The sequence below is a fragment of the Heloderma suspectum genome, chromosome 1 (genome assembly GCF_057233095.1).
Source record: "Heloderma suspectum isolate Gila_16-S chromosome 1, 16-S_ref, whole genome shotgun sequence".
Lineage (NCBI taxonomy): Eukaryota > Metazoa > Chordata > Lepidosauria > Squamata > Helodermatidae > Heloderma > Heloderma suspectum.
Window position 1 is genome coordinate 416,696,071 of NC_139458.1, and position 20,379 is coordinate 416,716,449.

A 20,379-nucleotide genomic window follows, 5' to 3' on the forward strand; every position below is an offset into this window, starting at 1 on the left:
TTTTCCTGCTTTAGAAAATCACTCCTGCATGAATATCAGGTCTTGCTCTGCAAGGGAAGTAGGGAACAGAGAAAAGAATTGGCCCCAGTGCCTGCCTGCACAGGCTCCCAGTTTGCAGTAACTTGAAGTAGTCAGTATTGACCTTTATCTACCACCATGCTATCTATTTTTGCTTGTTTAAATTTACTAATGTAATGTACCCATTTTAGTAGATTATATTTAGTAGATTTAGTAGATGCTAAAAACAAAAAAAGGCTTTCTTCAGCTACGTGCATAGTAAAAGGCAGAGGAAAGAAATGGTTGTTCAGCTATTAAATAAGGATGGCAAAACGATAACAGAAGACAAGGAAAGGCAGAGGTGCTCAATTCCTACTTTGGCTCAGTCTTCTCCCAAAAGAGGGTCTATGACCGCCCTGGCAAAGGCGAAGTACAGGCTGAAGGGGCAGGATTGCAGCTTGAGATCGATAGGCATATGGTCGAGGAACACCTCATTACTTTGAATGAGTTCAAATCTCCAGGGCCAGATGAACTCCATCCTAGAGTAATAAAGGAAGGGGCAGAAGAACTCTCAGAACCGCTGTCTATTCTCTTTGAGAAATCTTGGAGGACGGGGGAAGTGCCAGATGACTGGAGGAGGGCTAATGTGGTCCCTATCGTCAAAAAGGGTAAAAAGGAGGAACCTGGGAACTACAGACCAGTCAGTCTGACATCAATCCCTGGGAACATTCTGGAGCAGATGATAAAGCAATCCATCTGGAAGCACCTTGACAACAATGCCGTGATTACTCGAAGCCAACATGGATTTGTCAAAAACAAGTCCTGCCAGACGAATCTGATCTCATTTTTTGATCAGGTAACCTCCCTTGTGGACTGTGGGAATGCTGTAGACATCATATACCTCGACTTCAGCAAAGCTTTCGACAAAGTGCCCCATGATATCCTGATGAGCAAACTAGGTCAACGTGGGCTAGATGAAACAACGATCCGGTGGATCCACAGATGGCTACAGAATTGGACTCAAAGAGTGCTTATCAATGGGACCTTCTCAGACTGGGGAGAGGTAATGAGTGGGGTACGGCAGGGCTCAGTCCTGGGCCCAGTGCTCTTCAACATTTTTATTAATGACTTGGAGGAGGAGGTGCAGTGAATGCTAAAACAGATGACACAAAATTGGGTGGGATAGCTAATACTGTGGAAGACAGAAACAAAATTCAAAGTGATCTTGATAGACTGGAGTGCTGGGCAGAAAACAACAGAATGACATTTAATAGGGATCAATGCCAAGTTCTGTACCTAGGAAAAAGAAACCAAACGCACAGTTACAAGATGGGGGATACATGGCTCAACAACACTACAAGCGAGAAGGATCTTGGAATTGTTGTCGATCACAAGTTGAATATGAGGCAACAATGTGATGTGGCTGCAAAAAAGGCCAGTGCTCTTTTGGGCTGCATTCATAGAAGCATAGCTTCCAAATCCCGGGAAGTACTAGTTCCCCTCTACTCAGCACTGGTTAGGCCTCATCTGGAGTACTGTGTCCAGTTCTGGGCACCACATTTTAAGAAGGATGCAGACAAGCTGGAGAGGGTTCAGAGGAGGGCAACAAAGATGATCACGGGACTGGAAACAAAGCCCTATGAAGAGAGACTGAAAGAACTGGGCATGTTTAGCCCTGAGAAGAGAAGACTGAGGGGAGATATGATAGCACTCTTCAAGTACTTGAAAGGTCACAGAGAGGAAGGCCAGGATCTCTTCTCGATCATCCCAGAGAGCAGGACACGGAATAACGGGCTCAAGTTACAGGAAGCCAGATTCCGGCTGAATATCAGGAAAGATTTCCTGACTGTTAGAGCACTACGACAATGGAACCAATTACCTAGGGAGGTGGTGGGCTCTCCCACACTGGAGGCATTCAAGACGAAGCTGGACAGCCATCTGTCAGGGATGCTCTGACTTGGATTCCTGCATTGAGCAGGGGGTTGGACTCGATGGCCTTGTAGGCCCCTTCCAACCCTAGTTTTCTATGATTCTATATGGAAAGGTTTCATAATCTACCAATATTGAAAGACAAATATGCCAATTGACACCACTCTTAATGTAGGATGGAAAAACTTGGAAGAACATTTACTGCTGTTCTGAATGAAAGCAATTCCATTTCAGTGTAATATTTGTGGTTATTTGATCTAATTGATTTTGAGCATGTGAAGGATGTCTAATCAGCTTGGGTGCTCAAGATAAACTACTTCTCAAGGATGAAAATCCAGTAATGGGTAAATATCTTGATATGTTAGTTGTGGTTAGAAAAGTCACTGAAGTTTGTCCTTCTTTGGCTCGGAACATGAACTGTGGTGACTTATAATGCTCTCCTCCAATCTGAGGTGAACATTATGACCTCCAGAGTTCTTCTGCAGCTTGAATTGTGGTCTGAGCCAGAAGAGAACTCTTCCCTTTCTCCCATGACCAAATCACTTGCTCACTCATCCATATATATCATGCGTGTGCAGCCTCCAGCCCACAGGCCTAATCTGGCCCATGGAGATAGCTCATAGGCCAGCGGAGCCTTGGGCTCCTTCCACTGGCCTAGAGATGTAAAATTTCCGGAAATGTTGAGGCCATGGGAAAAAATGTTTTTTTCCATTTTTTCCCCCCAGAAAAATTGGAAGTTTTGGAAACATTGAATCATAAGCAATACTTTTTTTTAGCGCTCTTTACAGATCTAAACTCACTTTGTTGCTTTAAGTCAACCTTCCCCAACCTGGTGCTCTCCAGATATTTTGGACTTCAGCTCCCATCAGCCTCAGGCAGCATGGCCAATGGTCAGGAGTGCTGGTCACTGTAGTCCAAAACATCCAGAGGGCATCAGGTTGGGGAGGGCTGCTTTAGGTACACAAAACAACCTTTCTGTTCCCAAAGTTATTTTATATATGACTTAGTTTGCTAAAAAAATTATCATATTCTAAAACTTTTAAAAGTAAAGTCAGTTTGTAAATTTGTAATTATTGTCTGAATAGATTAGAACTACGTTAAATGACTGCTACAACATCAGAAACACAGGACTCTATGGAACAAAACCCTAGTTGTCAAGAATGCACAATGGGTGACTCTACTCATATGTTGAGAAACTGAGCATGAATGTCTGTCAGTAAAATATACTTTAGATCAATAATTTTAATAAGGAATGAAAGAACTAACTATGCTGGGAATCTTACAGAGAGGATTCAAAAATATTTTTCCCCATGGCTTCATTATTTCCAGACATTTTACATATCTAGTCTTTCTGTAAAGTGTTTTTACTACATAGTTTTTAGAAACAATTTTGTGGGGAATAAAGCCTGGGTAATAATATTGAAATACTTTGTCTTAAATTCTGAAAGAAAATATTTCATACTCCAAAGCTGTTCAATTTTTCAGGAAAAAACAAAAATGGTCCTTGGAAAAACAATGTTTTTTTTCCAGATTTTTCTGGGTTTTTTCCTGGGCCTTCAGATCTCTAGCCCTGCTCACTCCCCAAGCCCCGCCCCCTTTCCTGCAGGCTACGAGGGGCTTTGGGAGGAGGCAGGGAGAGGAATCCCCTTGTTATCTATGATCTGTGATAACAAGATAGGAAGGGGATTCCCCTGGGGAAGTGGCGGTGGCACACTCTTCTGGCGCTTGCGTGAACTCTAAGTGGGAGAGGAAACAGTCTCACTGTTTGCGGGCCGTCTCCAATGGAACAAGCCCTATATGCAGTAAAGCCAGTTCCCAGCAGCTTTGCTCGGTGGAACATCCACCAGGCGCACCTGCCAGGTACCAAATGATGTTAGGGGATGTGCCCCCATCCCTTTGATGTCATTTAGCCCACAGAAGGCTGAGTGGGTCGGGGGGGTCATTTGGCCCTCCACCCAATTTTAGTTGTCCATATATTGTTGATATATATTGTCGTCTGGGGGAAGGTTCATCTGTGGAGGAGTTGGTCCATAGAACATGGAACAAGTGGCATTGTAATCTGAACAGCGGATGTCCCGTGCCTGTGATCTAGTTTGGACACTGACATGCATGCAAGTACAGCTGCATGCAAGTCTTCTGCAACTCCCATGTTCTGAACTATAAGTTGCTTTTCTAAGCTCCAGAAAACCTTGATAGGAACATGGTGCATACACTGATCTGGCTCATAGATATGCATTGTTGGACATGACCATAGTTCTGCGAATCCAGCCTGTGGATTTTGCAGCAGACAGGCTTTTTGTGAGTAATGTGGATTCCGTGGACTTGCAGACTGGGGTTTTTTCCTTTTGTGGAGGATTTGCGCTAATGTGCAAGTATGCAAGTGTGCATTAGTGCTAATGCACTTGCAGTGTTTTCCTGGCTATGCCAATCACAACCTACTGCAGGTGTAGCTTGTGTAGTGCTTTCCATTCTAATTCCCTTCTTTCAATCATTTGCAACTTGCAGACACTTTCTAGGCTTATTTTCTGACATTGATCTGTGTATTTAATTAAACAATTAGCAGTGCCAACTCTGTGGCATTCAATTCAAGTAAAGAGGATTCATAAACACAAAGCACACTTGTATTTTGAAAAAAATAACTATGAATAAAATTGATGGGGGGATTGAATGGTAAAGAAGAGTGGAATTGACATATCTCTCACAGAGTATAACAGTGGTCCCCAGCCTTAGATCCCCAGGTGATGTTGGATTACAACTCCCATCACCGCTGACCACTGGTCATGTTGGCTGGGGATGGTGGGAGTTACAGTCCAACAACATTTTTGTGAACCTCCCAGAGAGCTTTGGCTATTGGGCGGTATAGAAATGAAATAAATAAATAAACAAACATCTGGCGATCCAAATTTGGGAAAGGTTGGTATATAACAATGAGAACTGGGGGAAAGCAGAATGTTTGAAAAAAAATGCTCCAGTGGCATTCTCTGTAGGCATTTCCCTAAAACACATGAATGTGTCAGAAGGTCCCCTATCTATCCACATGGAGTCTTACTCCAGGGTCCTCTGATGGCTGGATTCCTGCTCCCTTAGGCTGAGATACCAACAACTTGCACCATTTGTTCTGCATGCCCAAATAAGAACCATGCTGGATCAGACTAAAGGCCCATCTCATCCAGCATTCTGTTCTCTCTAGTGGCCAACTAGAGGCCTATGGGAATCTCACAGCAGGACATGAGTGAAATGGCACCCTTCCGCATGTTTTCCTCAGCAACTGGTATACTGCTTCTGGTACTGGAAGTAATACATAGCCATCATGATTAGTAGCCAGTGATACCTTATCTTTCATGAATTCCCTTTTAGAGCTGTCTAGGCCGATGGCTATCACAACATCTTCTAGTCGAACATTTCATAGTTCAGCTGTACGCTGTGTGAAGAAGTGCTTCCTTTACAGAGTGCATTGTTAAACTATGGAAATTGGCTTTAGGCCTGAGTTTCTCAAAGAGCACCCTGTCCTGTGCCATGTAGCAAAACACTTTTGAAATGGAGGGGATTTTCCAAAGCAGATTGGAAGATGGCCTGGGGGTTTGGTGTGCTTTTTCAAAAAGTAAGAAATTCCATTAGGCATGGCCAAGTCATTCAGAGTAACCTTTTGGATTCCAACCTTAGCCTTTGTCTCACCTTGTATTTTCCTCTTGTATGGGTCTGTGCAGTGCCCCATAACCTTATGTTATCCATGTGCTGTAGTAAGGAATGGTCTCTTTGTAGATAGAAGGCAAAGTGCTCAACTGTGGTTCAAGCCACTCAGCAAAACCGGCTTTCCAAAACCACCCTTTGCGCAACAAATGGGTGCTCAAGATAGCAATTGTTGACACCTCCTCCTGTGGCAAAGGGAGGAAATGAGCAGCTTCTCTTTGGTCAGTCAGTCATCATTAGATCGTGTGCAGCATGAACATCAGTAGCACTCAAGCAAATAAATGAAGCACAGGAAGACGTATACACCTATTTTCTCAGGATTGTCAGGAAGGTAAAACCAACTCTTTTATTGTTTAGGTGACAAGTGAAGACCCATTTATTTTTCCAAAGCTTTGAAGAGGTAATTGATGGATGCTACTTTTATTGACCTGTTTTCTGTGGTTTTTAAAATCTATTTTTTAGACCATTTCCTAAAATTTCTGCTGTTCTTTATGTTTCTTTTCCTTCTTTTTATTGTTTTTATGATGAATGTAATACCTTTGGTATTTCAATAGAAAAGTGACATACTGTAAATAGATAGAACTAACTAAAGTATTAAACTCAAAAGGAAAGAAGTCATGGAGAAAACTGCTTAAACCACATGACCTCTGCCACGGTTCTGTGACATGAGTCTTAGCAGACAAGAAGCAAATTTGTCAGATGCATGAAGTAGGTGTTGGATATTTTATGCACATAGATGGAAGGATGGGGTGGGAAGGAATCTGTTTTACAAGATGAGATTAATGGATAAAGAAATGTATCCTAAGAGATACCATATCCGTTGATGTTAACAAAATCCATGCTGTGGTCATAAACATACTAGGGAGGAAACCCACTGGATATACTGGAAATTATTTCTGAGTAAAAATGCATAGGATTGGGCTGTTAATCAGTAGTAATAACCTGGTCCAAATTTGACTCGGGCATCCCAGACAGTAGTAGGCTGGTGCTAAGTGTGCATAACCACGAGTCAGATAAATTACTTAGCCAACTCCATTTTCTGCTGCAAGTGGCTATGGGAGATAGAACCTTTTTGGTGGAGGAGCCCCAACTCCAGAATGCCGTCCCCCAGGCCTGATGTCCGGTTTTAGGGAGTCCTGGGCAATGCCCCCCCCGCAACCTCTGGCAATCCATCTGTCTCATCCCCCAGTGCACCTCCATGACAGTCAATCCCCAGTGATCTTTCCAGATGGTGGGGTGGGGCAGGCAGCAGCAGCAGAGAGAGGCTGCTGCAGGGCCACTTCTCCTTTCAGCACAGGGTCCTTGAAAAGAAAAGCCATGCCAGCCTGTTTTGAATTCTGTCTCTTTCCATGCACATTTTCTCTTTCCTTTCAAAGACCCCTTGCTTTGAAAAGCTTTGCCAGCCCAGATGGCTTTGTAGTGGCTACCATCTTCTTTCTTCAAATGCCTCTGGGCCTTGATGTACGTTGGGGGCAGGGACCAAAAGCATTTGTAAAGACAGTTCTGGAACTGCCTGGCTGGTGCTGAAAGTGCCAGGTCCTTGACATTTTAAAAAAAAATACTTTGTTTTTGTAAAGAATCCTGGCTTCATGGGTCCTGCTGTTTGCCTAATCATGCTGGGTGCTGATACTGGGCCTGCCCTCCTCAGAGATGCTCACCTGGCACCTTCTTTGATTTATTTCTGGCACCAGGAGAACACTTCTTTGTTTTCCCAGGCTTTTTAAACAGTTTTTGTTGTCAGCTTAGGCTGCAATCCTATGAATGTTTACACAGAAAAAAAAGTGTTACAATTCCCAGCATGCCCTAGCCAGACAATCTTTTTCTTTTCTTTTGTGTGTGCCTGCTGCCTTCCTTGGTTGTGGTAGCTGTTTCTCAGGGTTCCTCTCCAGAATCAAACTTTTGATTACTTGTTAGCCTTGGTCACCACGGTAGGGACAGAAAGTACCATTGAAAGTTGATAGGGCAAGAAGAACAAGTCTTACTGAAGAAGAATCAGCATGGTTTCTGTACAGCTAAGTCACTGACCTTTTTGAGTTCTTGGAGAGTGTTAATAAGCATGTGGACAGGGTGATCTGGTAAACACTGTTTACCCAGACTTTCAAAAAGCTTTTGACAGTCCCTCATCAAAGACTCCTGAGCAAACTTAGCAATCACGGGATAAGACTCCTCTTATGAATTGGTGATTGGTTAAAGAATGGGTAGCAGACAGTAGGAAGAAATTGACAGTTGTCACAATGGAGGAATGAAAGAAGTGGTGTCCCCCAATGATTTGTATTGGGATGAGTGTTTTCTAACTGTTCATAAATGACCTAGAGTTAAGAGTGAGCCGGGTTTGCTGATGCCCCCAAATGATTTATGGTTGTTAAAACAAAAAGGCACAGCAAAGGGCTCTGAAGTTATCTCTTCAGATTGGGAGAATGGGGATTAACATGGCAAATGCAGTTCAATGTAAGCGAGTGTAAAGTGATTAGGAGTGCACGAAAGCCACTTACCTGGTCTCGCAGCTTTTCGCGGTGGGGGGGAGGCGCTTCGCTGCTCTCCCCCCGAAGTTCAGGCCGGGGGGGGGAGGCTTCCCACCTTGCCTGGCCGAAATTCAGGCTGGGGGGGAGGCTTCCCGCCTCGCCCGACTGAAATTCAGGCCGGGGAGGAGGCGGCTCGCCTCGCCTCGCGCGGCCGCGAAATAAAAAGTAAAAACAAAAAACAAAACGCCCCCGTGATAGGCTACGTGACGATTAACGTACCCTATCACGGCTAGATCTGCAAAGTCAGCCGTGATAGGCTACGTAAATCATCACGTAGCCTATCACGGGTGACTTAAAAAAAAAAAAGCGCGTACGCAAATGGCGGCCCCCATAGGGAGCCGCCATTCGCGTTCCTTATTTGGTTGCCGTAGTCTTTACGTAGACTACGGCGACCAAATAAGGAACGTGAATGGCGGCTCCCTATGGGGGCTGCCATTAGCCGTACGCGCTTTTTTTTTTTTTTTAAGTCACCTGAGATAGGCTACGTGACGATTTACGTAGCCTATCATGGCTGACTTTGCAAATCTAGCCGTGATAGGCTACGTTAATCGTCACGTAGCCTATCACGGGGGCGTTGTTTTTTTTTTTACTTTTATTGGAATGGCGGCGGCGGCAGCCGGTCGAAAGACCGGCTGCCGCCCCCGCCCCTGACGAAGACCCGACGAACCGCCGCCAGGACCCGCCGCCGGGAGGGACATTCGGGAAAGGTAAGTCCCGTCCTGGGGGGGGGTGCGGGGGGTGCGGAGAATTTCTCCCCGAAACTTCTTCGGGGGGCCGAACACGTTGGCGCTCGGCCCCCCGAAGTTTCTGGGAGAAATTCTCCGCCATCCCTAAAAGTGATGCACAATTGGGGCAAAATATCCTAACTTCACATGTACACTAGTGGGGGCTGAACTTACAGTGATAGACCAGGAAAGGGATGTTGGGTTGTGGTTGATAGCTTAATGAAAATGTTGGCCTAGTGTGCAGCAGCTGTGAAAAAGTTGAATTTCATGCTAGGGATCATTAAAGAGATCAGAAATAAAACTTCCAATATTGTGCATTAATACAAATCTGTGGTGCAACCACACTTAGAATACTACATAAGCTTTGGTTGTTGCATCTCAAAAAGGATACTGTAGAACTGGAAAAGGCACAGAAAAGGCAACCAAAATTATCAAGGGGCTGGGGCAAGCTCCCCTATGAGGAAAGTTTACAACATCTAGTTCTTTTTAGGTTGGAAAGAAGGTGGGTAAGGGGAGGGGACATGATAGAGGTTTATACAATTATGCATGGTGTGGAGAAAATAGAGAGAATTTTTTTTCCCTCTCTCATAATACTAAAATCCAGTGTCCTCCAATGAAGCTGAATGGTGGGAGAGGACAGATAAAAGGAAGTTCTCCACACAGGGCATAGTTAAACTGTAAAATTTGCAACCACAAGATGTAGCTTTAAAAGGGAATTCGACACATTTATAGAGAATAAGGCTATCAGTGGCTACTAGTCATAATGGCTATACACTTCTGCCAGTATTGGAGGTGTTGGAGTGCCAGAATACGAGTTGCTGGGCAACAACTTTGGGAAAGGGGCATGGTATGCATTTCCTACTTGTGGGCTTCCCGAAAGCCTCTGGTTGGTCGCTGTGGGAAACAGGATGGTGGACTAGATGGGTCCGATCTCGCAGGGCTCTTCTTACGTTCTGTATGACATGCTCAGTCTCCCACGTAGTTCCTTCTGGTGAGTAGCTTTCTGAGACCTATTGTTCAACCCACAATGACATGCAGATACAGGTGTGTGGGTAGGCACCTTGGTGACATTTATTTATTTGGTTTTTTGTTTATTTTATGTGGTATCTTTTGTATTATAGATTATTATTATTATTTATTACATTTCTATACCACCCCATAGTCGAAGCTCTCCCATAGCCATGTTTGTAAACATGCCTATCACTATTATTTTTACTCAGATTTAGAATGTTGCTAATATTTTTTATTTGACACTTAGAAAAAAATATAGCAGATTTTACTATGTTTGTTTTATCAAAAAAGAAAAAGATGTGACTTCAGAAAGATCTACTTGTGCCTTTAAAAGTTAATGTTAATTCAGAATGTTGTTGTTGTTGTTCAGTCGTTCAGTCGTGTCCGACTCTTCGTGACCCCATGGACCATAGCACGCCAGGCCTTCCTGTCCTGCGCTCTCTCCCGGAGCGTGCTCAAGTTCATATTCATTGCATCCGTGATGCTATCTAGCCATCTCATCCTCTGCCGTCCCCTTCTCCTTTTGCCTTCAGTCTTTCCCAGCATCAGGGTCTTTTCCAGGGAGTTTTCTCTTCGCATTAGGTGGCCAAAATATTGGAGCTTAGTCTTCATTATCTGTCCTTCCAATGAGCACTCAGGGTTGATTTCCTTTAGGATGGACTGATTTGACCTCCTTGCAGTCCAGGGGACTCGTAAGAGTCTTCTCCAGCACCACAGTTCGAATGCATCAATTCTTCGGCGCTCAGCCTTCCTTATAGTCCAGCTCTCACAGCCATACATTACTACTGGGAAAACCATAGCTTTGATTAGACGGACCTTTGTCGGCAAGGTGATGTCTCTGCTTCTGACTATGCTGTCTAGGTTGGCCATAGCTTTCCTCCCAAGGAGCAAGCGTCTTTTAATTTCATGGCTACAGTCACCGTCTGCGGTGATCTTGGAGCCCAAGAAAGTAAAATCTGTCACTGCTTCCATTTCTTCCCCTTCTATATGCCAGGAAGTGATGGGGCCAGATGCCATGATCTTAGTTTTTTTAATGTTGAGTTTCAACCCAGCTTTTGCACTCTCCTCTTTCACCCTCAACAAGAGGCTCTTGAGATCCTCTTCGCTTTCTGCCATTAGGGTGGTATCGTCTGCATATCGGAGGTTGTTGATAATTCTCCCAGCAATCTTAATTCCGACCTCTGATTCATCCAACCCGGCATTTCTCATGATGTACTCTGCATATAAGTTAAATAAGCAGGGTGACAATATGCAGCCTTGTCGTACTCCTTTCCCAATTTTGAACCAATCGGTTGTTCCATGTCTGGTTCTGACTGTTGCTTCTTGACCCTCGTACAGGTTTCTCAGGAGACAGGTAAGGTGGTCTGGTACTCCCATCACTTTCAGAATTTGCCACAGTTTGTTGTGATCCACACAATCAAAGGCTTTAGCGTAGTCAATGAAGCAGAAATAGACGTTTTTCTGGAATTCTCTTGCTTTCTCCATGATGCAGCGAATGTTGGCGATTTGATCTCTAGTTCTGGTTTATGCTATTTATTTCAGTGATTTTCATTTGAATGCACATTGAACTGGAAATCACTAGCTGACTGCAGATGTGCAGATTTCAGGAAATGAGTGTAACCAATTCAAGAATGACTTGATGGACCATTTTTATTTTTTTTTTGTAAATGGGTTTTAGAAGCTGCTATAAATCTGTGGGTCTTACAGAAAGACACTGCTGACTTGGGTAACATGTTTTTACACTTTTGTATTCTGCAGGTTAGAAAACATTTGGAAATTGGTCCAACGAAGCAGTCATGATGGGATTAAAGAATCCAACTGCTTTTCCTGGTGGTCTTCATCTTGTAAGTGTTGTTGTACTCTTGCTATTGCACATGGACAAAGTACACTCAGAACATCAGACTGAAGTTATCAATAAAACTGGAGAAGAATGTACTGGTTCCTATATCTGTAAGAAAGGTGTGATTTTACCAATCTGGGAACCTCAAGATCCTTCATTTGGTGATAAAATAGCAAGAGCTACTGTATACTTTGTGGCCATGGTCTACATGTTTCTGGGAGTGTCAATTATAGCGGACCGCTTCATGTCATCCATAGAAGTTATTACATCCCAAGAGAGAGAGATCACAATCAAGAAACCCAACGGTGAAACCAGCAAGACAACAGTGAGAGTTTGGAATGAGACTGTTTCCAATTTAACACTGATGGCTTTGGGCTCTTCTGCACCTGAGATCCTTCTTTCTGTCATTGAAGTGTGTGGTCATGGCTTCGAAGCAGGGGACCTAGGGCCGAGCACCATTGTAGGAAGTGCTGCGTTCAACATGTTTGTCATCATAGCACTTTGTGTTTATGTTGTTCCTGATGGGGAAATCAGGAAGATTAAGCATCTTCGAGTGTTTTTTGTCACTGCAGCTTGGAGCATCTTTGCCTACACTTGGCTATACCTAATTTTGTCAGTCATATCGCCCGGGACAGTAGAGGTCTGGGAAGGCTTGCTCACTTTCTTCTTTTTCCCTATCTGTGTGGTCTTTGCGTGGGTTGCTGACAGAAGGCTTTTGTTCTACAAGTATGTCTACAAGAAGTACAGGGCTGGCAAACAGAGGGGCATGATAATTGAACATGAAGGTGAAGGACCGCCATCCAAAGCTGACATTGAAATGGATGGGAAGGTAGTTAATTCCCACGTTGAAAGTTTTTTAGATGGCACTCTAGTCCTAGAGGTGGATGAGAAGGATCAAGATGATGAGGAAGTGAGGAGAGAAATGGCCAGGATCCTTAAAGAGCTGAAACAGAAGCATCCAGATAAAGAAATCGAACAGCTGATAGAATTAGCTAACTATCAAGTTCTGAGCCAGCAACAAAAGAGCCGAGCCTTTTACCGCATCCAGGCCACTCGGCTAATGACTGGAGCTGGCAATATTTTGAAAAGACACGCAGCTGACCAAGCAAGGAAAGCTGTCAGCATGCATGAGGTCAACTGTGAAGTGGCAGACAATGACCCTGTCAGTAAGGTCTATTTTGAGCAGAGCACCTACCAGTGCCTTGAGAACTGCGGCACGGTAGCCCTAACTATTGCCCGCCGAGGTGGTGACTTGACAAAAACCATCTCAGTTGACTTCAGAACAGAAGACGGTACAGCCAATGCGGGTTCTGACTATGAGTTCACCGAAGGGACTGTGATATTTAAGCCAGGTGAGATGCAGAAAGAAATAAGGGTTGGCATAATTGATGATGATATATTTGAGGAAGATGAGAATTTCCTTGTTCACCTCAGTAATGTGAAAGTGTCCTCTGAGGAGCCAGAAGAAGGTGTTCTAGAGGCCAATCATGTTGCTGCAACCGTGGCTTGCCTGGGTTCACCTGCTACTGCCACTGTCACTATCTTTGATGACGACCATGCTGGCATTTTTACCTTCGAGGAGCCTGTTACTCACGTGAGTGAGAGTGTGGGAACCATGGAAGTGAGAGTGCTGCGGACATCTGGAGCTCGAGGAAATGTTATTGTGCCCTACAAAACCATTGAAGGCACAGCCAAAGGGGGTGGAGAGGACTTTGAAGATACTTGTGGAGAACTGGAGTTTCAGAACGACGAGATTGTGTGAGTACTATTTAACCTTTGTGGCTCGTCAACAGTGTGAACATATTTACAAACTTATCTGGTAAAATATTATATTCAAAGCCTTTTATTATTCATGTTGTATCAAATGTTGGATGCTCTTGTACGGTGACATAAGCCTCAAAACATAGTAGCAACCATGTAACCTTAGGTGCTGAGTGTGTCTGATTGTGGCAAACGCATGCAGAAGTCACAGGAGCTGTGTGTACATGAGAGAGTGCTGTCAGAAAGGAGTGTAATTTGGAGGTGCATATGTGAACAATAGCACATGTTGCATTGAAAGCCCACATGGGCACAGTGAAAGTTGTTACCCTTTCAAGTATTCCAGTGGCACAGAACAGCACAAGGTAAATCCTATGTGGCATTTGTGGTATCCTTTTCTAAGCACACTTGCGTCTTGTGCTTATCATGTAGCCAGGAATGGCTTGTTTTTTAAGAGCTTTACTGGGATGGCGCTTCTGTTCATTTTACAAAAAGCAGCCTGTGACTAATAAACACAGTTTGGTTGCAAGTTCCGAGAGGGTTGTTGGTAGCCTCTGTGACATCATGAAATATTTACACTCTGCGCTTTCAAGTTAATGTTACCATGTGGGGGAAAGTCCAATTAGGCAAGGCAGCCAGGTTTGACAGTTTACAAATGGGAAAGCAGTTAGAAAGGAAACATTGCTGATAAGCATTTTCAGGCAACTACGAATGATCCCCTCTTTACACACACACACACACACACACACACACACTTAGCTACTGCCTTTGTCTGTGTTAGTCTTCCCCAAACTGGTGCCCTACAGATGTGTTGGACTACAACTCCCTAGCTGGCTGGGGAGAATGGGAGTTGTAGCCCAACCTATCTGGAGGGCATCAAGTGGGGAAAGGCTAGTTGATGTAATCATATAATGCAGAGAAGGTAAGTAACAGAACTCTTCAGATGCACAATTTTTAATCTGCTAATAGGCTGCATTATTATTATTTATTATTATTTATTACATTTCTATACTGCCCAATAGCTAAAGCTCTCTTTATGCTCTCTCTTTATGCCCTCTGCCCAAATGATATTGTATCCTACTCTTCCTTGTGAGTGGAAAGGCCCACAAGCCCACACTGAGTTGTAGGCCTTCATAAAGCAAAGATGCTATTCCTAAGACAAAACCCTTGTGATTTATAGTGCACATTGCATATCTCTGGGCATAGAATCTGGATCACGTTGATTGCTTATTAAATATTGTGACTTTATGCATTCGCATTATGAATTTGCATCTTGTTGTACATAAAATGAATGTATAGGGCAAAAGATTGCAGAAGTGGTGGTGATGATAAGGAAGTGAAATCCTTTTTGAGAAATCCTTCAGGGATGGGAGGGGGGGTTGGAGTGCCAACCCATGAGATGAAAGGGGAATTTCCTTGGTGTTCAGTATTTGCATATTGTTCAAAAGCTTGACCCAAATAAGCTGATTAAAAAACCCAAAAAACTATAGGCTAAGTTTGGTTTCCGTTATAAGCAATTTGAAGGGCCGCCCATCAATGTTGATGACTTTTATCTCCATTGGCAACAGTGGGCTGTGATGGATAATTCTGATTAAGTTGGTATTGTTGGAATATGGAGGAGTGAAGCCCTAGGTTCAAAACGTTTAGAGATTATGAGCAGCAGAGAAGTGAAATTTCATCTGCCCCTTCTCCACCTCCAAGGTGTACTGATCCGATACCTGGACTCACTGTGCTGCCACACATTGAAATGGGAACAACTGGCTTAGAGTCCAACATGATCTTAACACGTATATGCCCCATTTAAACAATTCTGTGCCCCTCAACTCAGTACAGATGTTGAGGTATGAGTGCAAAGGGCTTGAGTGTATGTAGAACAGGGGTATTGAACCAAGGGCCAAATCTGGCCTGCCTGGGGTCCCATTCTGGGGTATCCCAGAGGGCCACACCCCTTCCCCTGGCCCCAACCCCTTTTCCCCAACCACCTTGCTTTTGTGCAGTTTTTTCCTCATTCTAAAAGGTTGAAATGAGGAAAACAACATATATTCTTTTTCTTTTGGAAAAGAACATCATCAACATAATGTGTCAGAATTTTATGGGAGATGTGCTGCTGGCTTTAAAGCAGGGGTGTGGAATGTGTGGCCCTCCAGATGTTGTTGGACTGCATCAGCCCTAGCTAACATAGCCAATGGTGGGAATGATGAGAGCTGCAGTCAGACAATATCTAGAGGGTCACATGATCCCCATCCCTGCTTTAAAGGAATGGTGGATTACACCCATAGTAGAAGTCACAATGAGGTTAGCTTTTTAGAGTAGGCGTAACATTTTACTTGGGGTGGGAAAGTGGGGAGCAAAATGATACCGGATAGCGGGCCATTTTGAGAGTATTCTTACTTGTGCTGGGATGGATTCAGGCTACCTAGTCTGTATGAAATGTATGTCTCTGGTTGCAGTGCTTCTAAGGGCAGAATTGGACATGACGGGAGCATAGGGAGCTGTCTTACACTGAGTCAGACCATTGATTCATAGAGTTCATTACTCTCTACAGGGACTGGCTGCAGCTCTCTGGGGTTTCAGACGAGTCTTTCCCGGTCCCACCTGGAAATGCCAAGGATTGAACCCGGGACCTTCTGCTTGAGAAGCGCTGAGCTTTGGCCTTTCCTCAGCTACAGCATTATTCATGTGTCCGCTCCATTCTCATATAAAGTAGAGATGGGATGGGGTCTTAACAGTAAAAGGAGTGGATAGGTGAGGGGCAGTGAATTCCCCCCACCATGCCTTATGTCCCTGCAGTCAATTGCTCCAAATATTTTCCTTCCTTCTTGGCTTTGATACGGAAAATTAACTGGGAATAGTGAAAAGTACCTGGGGCAGTAGATTGAGAGGAGGTAAGGCATGGGACAGGGCCGCGGTGGCTTAGTGGTTAAGATGCCAAACTGCAGATGGGAAGGTCAGCAGGACAGCAGTTCGAGACCCGAGTGCCGTGTGACGGAGTGAGCTCCCGTCTTCAGTCCCAGCTTCTGCCAACCTAGCAGTTTGAAAGCAAGAAATTGCAAGTAGATAAATAGGTACCGCTTCAGCAGGAAAAGTAAAAAGGTAACAGCGTTCCGTGCACCTCGGTGTTCAGTCATGCCGGCCACATGACCACGGAAGCATCTTCGGACAGCGCTGGCTCTTCAGCTTAGAAATGGAGATGAGCACCACACCCTAGAGTCGGACACGACTGGTTGGGGACACCTTTACCTTTTTAAGGCATGGGACAGGAAGATTCAGCATCCTTCTCTGGCAGATTTCTTTTACTGTTAAAGTAAGGAAGCTTCCAGACTAAGCTTTTATTGTGTCAGTGGCCTGCCTGATTCACAGAATTGTACAGGGGGTCCATATATCACCTTCCACTCGTAACCATGTTTTCCCACTGAGTCTTATGCTTGGAATTACCCCAAGACCCATGGCCACCTGCTGTTTTATGTGTGGAGCAGATACATGAAAAGGAGCACGTATCTGCTACCATTAAATCTAGTTTTGGCCTCAAACTCTTGAGAATTAATTCAGCATACATTGTACTTGGTTTCCCAGCATTAGGTAACCGTTTTAAAATTTTTGCCTGACCAGCAAATCATTATTTTCAGAGGACTATACAGAGATTATATGCCTGAAGCCTGTTCACTGGGTCAGCTCATTTGCTATGATGTCACACTGGCATGGCTAATTTTAGAACCATATAGAATATTATAACCACAGAGTAGTTTGTGGAGATCCGATTGCAACATCTCTTGGTTTTTACACACACACACACACACACACACACACACTCACACGTGGGTAAAAGTAGTAGGTTCTTCTGATGCTCTTGTAAAAGGTTTTGATGCTGCTGCAACAGTGATACTTCATATTTTATTGATTGGTTTAAGATTGTAGCCATGATAAGAAGCCTTTTCTAAAAGATGAACATCACAGCAACACAGTCAGCTCAGATTGGGCAGTGAGCGAAGTTGTTAAAACAAAAACCAGCACTCAGAGGTCTACTGTTAAGAGCTGTGGTCTAATATTTAGAGGTGCTGTGAGCCAAGAACTCTCGGTTAAAAATTAGTAGGACTTACGGGTGCTCAGTTCGTCTGAAAATGATCCTCTTTAGTCTCTAACATGCATTTCCTCAGGGTCCAATTATCTGAAGCAAAGTTGGCTCATCATGTCCACAGAGGCTTCCCCATCCATCACAGTACATTTTGTGGTGCTTTCTTTTCCAACGTGCATCAAACCACTTCAGAGTAAAGTAAAGCTGTTGCTTTACATGGACACTCCACACATACAACTTGACAGATGTGTGCATTCCAGCTTAATTCCCAGCCATCTGTCTTGCTGCCCACTAATACTTGAGGTGGGCTGTTCCCTTCTTTTCTTGTTAAAAGTGCTACCTGAAGGTTCGTGAGTTTATCTGCTCATTCATCCCTTATTAATTTAAAAAAGTGCAAAACTGCTTTGGAAATGGGGGTAGGAGAACATAAGAGCATGAGAAGGGCCATGCTGGATCAGACCAAGGACTTACCTTTGTGGGAGCCATGTTGATTCTTTTACTGCAGAGCTTGCCCTTCTTTTATTCTTTTCACCAATTTACTGGGAACATTCAGTTAAGCTAACCGTCCTGTAATTTCCTGCATCCCCCCAGATGCCTTTTTAAAAATAGGTGTTACATTGACCATTCTCTAGCCCTATGGTACAACAGAATGCTGGACTAGGTGGACCCTTGGTCTGACCCAGCATGGCTCTTCTTATGTTTTTATGTTAGATAGCGCCAAGTCCAGGAGAACCCCCAGACTGCATATCTGGCGTTTCAGGGGCAGTTCAACCTTGTCCAAAACTGGTTGCATACCTCCATCCAGATCAACAATATCTTACAATATTGATTTGATTAGTAGTAATTCTTATCTAGAATTTTCTCATTTTATACCCTAGGTTGTATATCCTTTTTAATTCCTTATAAACAAGTTTTTTTCTGTAGCAGCTTGGTGTTCCAAACGGAACTGAACTAAAAGTGCAAGGTTTGTTGTACTGTAGCAGGGGTTCTGTCTAGAATGGCTACCATCTGGGCCCAGCGATTTATTCCACATTAGGCATAATTAGGAAAGAGGGCACCTTGAAACAGAGGACTGTCCTCTGTAAAGTAGGACCACCCTGATGCTGGGTCTAACAGACATTTACCTGCTGCAGATAAGCCTCCTCCCTAATCCTAATTTCCTGTCTGCAGAGTTGTTTCTTTCTGTGGGGAAAATTTCCCTCATTTTCAGTGTGGTATGGTCCAGGAAAAGATGAACAGTGTAATTTTGTAAGAAATGTAGAACATCTCTTATACAGGCAAAACAAAAAAAGGCAATTAAAAACAACCATTGTGGAATGTGGGCGATTGGAGAATTGGAGCAAGGGAACTCTGTTTTAAGTTAATAAAGAAGCACTCAAATCCTTAATATATTTGTATATTAAATAATATAATTGCAGATAATGGTTCTGATCCAACTAAAATTAGTCACACATATGTCCAGTTAGTTGCTACTGACTTAAGCCCCATGGACTTCAATGGGACATAAGTATGATTGACTTTCGTTGAATTGGGCCAACATTTCTATCCTTATAAACATACTTTTAAAAATTCTTACTAAGCCCTTTGGCTCAATATCTACTTTTTTCACCCCTATGTCAACATTAAATTTGTCCCACCCATAAAATTTCAAAGAGTGACCTTTGTTCTTTGAATTATAAAGTAAAATAAATAGGACCACCTGGTGCATCTTTCTCACACCACCAATTTTGTGTATGCCTTTCAGTAATCAGACAAACCTGTGCTATTACTAAAGTAAGAAAGACCTCTCTAGTTTCTCTTTTTCTTCTTTCTTGTGTGTAACAGTAGAAAAACTCCCATTTTCTATCTGATGCTTCCATTTCCCCAGTACGATTGCTTCTCCAATCCTTATTACTTAATAGAAACAACTTGTGCAGTGCAATCCTATACATAGGTACTCAGAGAAGCTAGTTCAGTGGAGCTTACTCCCAGGAAAGTCTGCACTGTACTGACTGATGGGGAACATAGTTCATGTTTGTCACTCCATTGTAGCAGTTTGAATTCAAGTGATGCTGGGGTGTGCGAGCCTTTCTGTTGCTTAAAGTATATTTAGGGCACAATCCTATGCATGTTCAGACATGTAGATTTCAGACATCCATCCTATGCACGTTTAGCTGTGCTGGCTGGGGAATGCTAGGAGGTGTAAGACTTTTTTCTGTCTAAACATGCATAGGATTGTGCCTTTAGTTGCTTGATTTGATTTTATAACATGTATTCCCCTCCTTTCCTCCTTGGTGCTCAAGTTGACTAACAATAACAACAGAAGCATAAATTTAACAATTAAAAATCCTTAGATCCTTAGAGTTTAAAACAAAACCCACTAAACATTAAAATGCACAGAAACTGCAGAAGATGATAACTACAACAGCTGTCAAAATACTTAAAAGTATTCCAGAGACAGAGTAAAATGGCATGCTCAAAATTATATATTCAGTGCTTTCGTAAGAAGGAAGGTTTTCACCAGTGTCCGAAAGGTCACCTGCCTTCCAACCTATATATCGAGGTCATCGAGGGTTTTATTTCAATTTAGTCAGTGTGTACTATGTAGTGATTAAATGTAAATAAATTTTCATATCACCAAAACTTCAATATAAATGCATTTCTGAGATATTGAAGGCAGTGTAAAATAACAATATAACATATAAAAGCTGTCACATTGCTAGAATTAGGCAAGGTCTTCATGAATATTTTCTTTTTAATTTCCTGTCAGAGTAACTCGCTAGACCAGAAATAGTCTCAAAAATAAGCCAGCATGTTCTAGTTCTCTGTCTCACTAATTGAAATTTGGCCCCATCA

At 43.3% G+C, this 20,379-nt stretch overlaps 1 protein-coding gene across 1 annotated transcript in view; it reads left to right on the forward strand.

The window, feature by feature from the left end:
- Window positions 1-20,379, forward strand: part of SLC8A1 (solute carrier family 8 member A1) — a 344,239-nt gene that overhangs the window by 18,016 nt on the left and 305,844 nt on the right. Inside the window, exon 2 of the mRNA XM_084829117.1 lies at window positions 11,633-13,472. Coding sequence (XP_084685243.1) covers window positions 11,671-13,472 — 1,802 coding nt within the window. The 5' untranslated portion in view covers window positions 11,633-11,670. The remainder of the gene's footprint in view (window positions 1-11,632; window positions 13,473-20,379) is intronic.